Raw genomic sequence first — 5,000 nt, 5'->3', positions numbered from 1 at the left:
AGAAAAAGTGAAGATAATACCAGATGAAGAGGGAAAGAGTGAGGGAAGCGAAGGAGATACGAAGCAGAGAAGAAGAGGAGGAGGGGGGAGAATAACAAGAATGAGAGAGAGTATGAGAGTGTTTGTTAGTACACGCGTATGATGACGGCGAGACTTGATTACATATCATACCAGGTAATTAGGGTGTCGTTTGCCCACATAGAGTTGCGTCAGGTCGGGGTTAATGAGCACGTTGCTGCCCACCTTTTGGGGCTTGATTTATGGGATATGGGGGGGAAGGGAGGGGGGGGAGGAGGGAAGGGAGAGGGAGAAGGAGGGGGGAAGGGGGAAGGGAGAAGGGAGAAGGGAAGGGAGAGGGGGAGGGGAAGGCGGAAGGGGGAAGGGGAAGGGGAAGGGGAAGGGGAAGGGGAAGGGGAAGGGGGAAGAGGAGGGATAGGGAGAGGGAGAGGGGAAGGGGAAGGGGAAGGGGAAGGGGGAAGAGGAGGGATAGGGAGAGGGAGAGGGGAAGGGGAAGGGGAAGGGGAAGAGGAGGGATAGGGAGAGGGGAAGGGGAAGGGGAAGGGGAAGGGGAAGGGGAAGGGGAAGGGGGGAGAGGAGGGAGAGGGAGAGGGGAAGGGGAAGGGGAAGGTGAAACGGAGGGGGTGGAAAGGAAAGGGGAAGAGGTTTGGTGGGGTGGGGTAGGGGGTGGGGCGAGGCGAAATTGACGTATGAATAACGTACATGGAACATGGCGTGTTAACATGTACTGTGTCACTTGTGTACACAAGAAGTTGTTTTTTCTTCGCTGTCCCTCTTTGCTCTTGCTTGTGTGTGACTCATTTTGTTTTGTTTGTTTATAATTTGTTGCTTCCTTTCGGTTTGCACTTGATTGACGGCTATTAATGAAGCTATTTGTATGATGGAGTGGTTATACTCCCTCCACCCCCTTCTATTTTTTTTTTTCTCAATAGTTTATGAAGATGAACGTAAAGATGGGCGGTGTTGAATGACGTTAATGACAGACCCATTTTTGTGTTATTTCTTTTAGGGGGGGGGTGTTATAAAGGACGTTCGTGTGGTTGTTTACGTTTACCGGTGTAAGCAATTTCGTGTTTATTTATTTTATTTTTTTATTATTTTTTTTTTACGTATTTCTCGGAGCTTCGGTAATCGTTTTCGTTCGAGCGGAAGTCGTTGGACGTGTGGGAGATGACGACTTGTTACGGGGCGGAGGCGACGGAGCGATTAGTGTGGGGGGGTGGGGGTGGGAGGGGGTTTGTGGGGGTTCAAGGGATTTGTGGGGTAAAGGGGGTTTGTAGGGGTGGAGGGGGAGGAGGGATTATGGGGTTGGGAGGGGGGTTTGTGGGGATGGGAGGGGAGTTGTGGGGGTGGGAGGGAGTGTGGGGTGGGTGGGGGTGGGAGGAGGTGTGTGGGAGTGGGAGTGGGAGTGGGGGATGCATTATGGGGTGTGATGGGATTGTGGGGATGTATGTGGGCTGGTGACATGAAAGGGGTGTGATTTATGCATTGCAACCTTTAAAGAATCGCTATTACATAGTGGTTGTTATTCATTGTGGTTGATTTCAACAGTGTTATTTACTCTCTTATTACCAGATGTGTGTGTATTTTTTCCGTGTTATTAATCTTTTTATTGTCTCTTTTACAGTACTACGAGATGTCATACGGCTTAAACGTGGAAATGCATAAACAGGTGAGTGTGAATTCAATATAATTTTGTCAGATACTTGATTGACAGCATATTTTTGGTTTAATTTCGTTTGTTTATTGTTTGTGAGGTTATATCCTTTTTATAGTAGAATATGTGAACCTTCGTAAACATATGTGAATCGTCATTTTTTTTTTATTTGTATGTTTATTTATTTGTTTATTTGTTTATTTATTTACTTATTTACTTACTACTTATTTACCTGTATAGCATTTACTTATTTACTTATAGACTCATAATCATCGTTCGTGAGCGATATGTTTCCCCTTCTGTCGTTTTATTTTTGAAAAGGGCTGAATCCGCGCCAGTGCCACTTTATCCCCATAAAGAAGCAGGTGTCAAGGATTTTTTTTTAGAAGGGTTCGAGGCGGTACAAGTGCGGCCGGATATTGTAATAGGGATGGGGGGAAGGAGAAGGAGAAAGAGAAGGAGAAAAAGGAGAAGGAGAAGGAGAAGGAGAAGGAGAAGGAGAAGGAGAAGGGGAAAAAGAAGGAGAAAAGGGAGAAGGAGAAGGAGAAAAAGGAGAGGAGAAGGGGAAGGAGAAGAAGAAGGAGAAAGCGACGGAGGAGGAGGAGGAGGAGAAGAAGAAGAAGAAGAAGAAGAAGAAGAAGAAGAAGAAGAAGGGTTAATATGTGTTGATAGCTGGTTTGTTGCAACCCCCCCCCCCCACTTACCCGCTCGACCCCCTCCCCATCCTGCCTCTCTATATAGGGCTTCCTGGTTTGGGAAAATAAGTGTTTGAAGGTGATGAGAGAACGGGGGAGGTCGCGAACGTGTGTGTGTGTGTGTGTGTGTGTGTGTGTGTGTGTGTGTGTGTGTGTGTGTGTGTGTGTGCGTGTGCGTCTGCGTGTATGTTACCAACGAAAACTGTTGCGTGTACACGTTGAGCTCCAAAAGCGATAGAAATGTTTTTGTGATGCCGTGGTATTGACAGCGGTCGTGGAGAGCATTTGCCTGATTGGTATTTTAAGCCCCGAGGAAGCCAGCCGCGGAGGGAGGGAAGCAGGCGATGCGAGGGGGGGACGGGGGACGGGGAAGGGGAGGGGCAGGTGAAGTGGAGTGGGGTGGAGTGGAGTGGGGTGGGGTGGAGTGGAGTGGAGTGGAGTGGAGTGGGGTGGAATGGAGTGGGGTGGAATGGAGTGGAGTGGGGTGGAATGGAGTGGGGTAGAGTGGAGTGGAATGGAGTGGAGTGAAGTGAAGTGGAGTGGAGTGGAGTGGAGTGAGGTAGAGTGGAATGGAGTGGAGTGGAGTAGGGTAGAGTGGAGTGGAGTAGGACGAGAGGGGAGGGATAGGAAGGGAAAGAACGGAAAGGAAAGCATCCGATAGGAGTCGATGAGGTAGGAAAGGGTAGGGAAGGAAAGGAAAGAAAAAGGGAGAGGAGAGCAGAGGAGGGGAGGGGAGGGGAGGAGCGGGGAGGGGAGGGGAGAAGAGAGGAGGGGAGGGAAGGGGAGGGAAGGGAAGGGGAGAAGAGATGAGAGAAGAGTAGAGAAGAGAAGAGAAGAGAAGAGAAGAGTAGAGTAGAGTAGAGTAGAGTAGAGTAGAGTAGAGTAGAGTAGAGTAGAGTAGAGAAGAGAAGAGAAGAGAAGAGAAGAGAAGAGAAGAGAAGAGAGTGGGGAAGGGAAGGGAAGGGAAGGGGAGGGAGAGAGGATGAGTGAGAGGGGGAGGGGGAGGGGGAGGGTGAAAGGAGGGACAAGTCTGTACATTCATAGGCACCCATGATGATATTCATAGATTATATTTTTGGATGGGTAGTATCGCTCTCTCTTTCTCTCCCTCCCTTCCTCCCTTCCTAATACCATCTTTCACTCTCTCCCCTACATCCTCTCTCCAATACTATTTATATTCACCTTCCCTTTCACTTTTACATATACCTCCATCTCATCTTTCCCTCCCTCTCCCCTTCTCCCCTACCCCCTCCCTCTCCTTCGCATCCACCATCTCCCCTCTTTCTCCCTCTCCCCTCCCCCCTCTCCCCTCTCCCCTCTCCCTCCCCCTCTCCCCCCTCTCCCCTCCCCCTCTCCCCCCTCTCCCGTCCCCCCACGACGACCCTACGACCCACACACTCAGACGGGACATAGAGTGCATGGCGTGGCGAAGGAACGTGAATGATACACTGATGATCTGTTTGCCTGAGCAGGAGGGGGGAGGGGTTGGTGGAGGAAGAGGAGAGGGGGGGGGGGGGTTGGTGGAAGAAGAGAAGGGGATTGGTGGGGGGGAGAGTGGGTTGGTGGGTTGGGAGGAATAGGGGAGTGGTGGGGGAAGTTGAAGGGGATGGAGTGTGACTTTCTTGGATTGGGGGTGAAGGGAAGGAAGGGAGGGAGGGAGGGAGGGAGGGAGGGAGGGAGGGATAGGGTGGGAGGGAGGGAGGGATAGGGTGGGGGTAAGTGGAGGTAAGTGGAGGTGAGGGGAGGGAAAGGGGGGGGTGGAGATAGAGGGTGGGGGGGCTGATAGGGGATAGAGTGACGAAGTGGGGACATAGTGGCCTTTGCGTGGGTCATTCGAGTTAATACTGGATGTGGGCCACGCGATGAATAGTCTTTTTGGAGGGGAGGGAGGGAGGGAGGGAAGGAGGGAGGGAGGGAGGGAGGGAGGGAGGGAGGAAGGAAGGAAGGAAGGAAGGAAGGAAGGAAGGAAGGAAGGAAGGAAGGAAGGAAGGAAGGAAGGAAGGAAGGAAGGAAGGAGGGAGGGAGGAAGGAAGGAGGGAGGAAGGGAGGGAGAGAGGAAGGGAGGGAGGGAGAGAGGGAAAGAGAGAGGGAGGGAGGGAGGGAAGGAAGGAGGGAGGGGGGGGAGAGAAAGTAAGAAGGAAAGAAGCATGAGAGGAAGAACAAGAAGAAATTATTCATCAACACATTAGACGAAGAAGAGGGTGACAAACGGATTTATTTATGTGCGTGGGTCCGGAGGTATGTAGGTATGTAGGCGAAATCCGAGCCCGCCTCCAACATATCGGGAGACGCGAAGAAAACTTTTGACGTCACGCTCAGGTAACTCGCCAAGAACGTCGGTTGTAGACGGAATTTTTTTCTTCTTCTTAATCTTACGTAAGCCCTTACTTTCTTTCTTTCTTTCTTTCTTTCTTTCTTTCTTTCTTTCTTTCTTTCTTGTTCACGTCTCTGTCTTTGTCTTTGTTTTTGGGGCTCTCTTTCTCTCTCTCTCTCTCTCTCTCTCTCTCTCTCTCTCTCTCTCTCTCTCTCTCTCTCTCTCTCTCTCTCTCTCTCTCTCTCTCTCTCTCTCTCTCTCTCTCTCTCTCTCTCTCTCTCTCTCTATCTCTCTCTCTCTCTCTCTCTCTTTCTTT

The 5,000-nt window shown here is 50.7% G+C and overlaps 1 protein-coding gene across 1 annotated transcript in view; it reads left to right on the top strand.

Moving 5' to 3' along the window:
• The window catches only part of LOC122266855 (transducin-like enhancer protein 3), a gene marked incomplete at its 5' end in the record, with an annotated part of 112,766 nt that overhangs the window by 2,485 nt on the left and 105,281 nt on the right, over positions 1-5,000 (top strand). Inside the window, one exon of the mRNA XM_086544947.1 lies at positions 1,646-1,690. Coding sequence (XP_086401073.1) covers positions 1,646-1,690 — 45 coding nt within the window. The remainder of the gene's footprint in view (positions 1-1,645; positions 1,691-5,000) is intronic.

Source organism: Penaeus japonicus, unplaced genomic scaffold, assembly GCF_977035675.1.
Source record: "Penaeus japonicus unplaced genomic scaffold, GWHDUDI00000001_assembly GWHDUDI00000015, whole genome shotgun sequence".
In the NCBI taxonomy this organism is placed as follows: Eukaryota; Metazoa; Arthropoda; class Malacostraca; order Decapoda; family Penaeidae; genus Penaeus; species Penaeus japonicus.
This window is presented reverse-complemented; position numbering and strand designations above follow the sequence as displayed.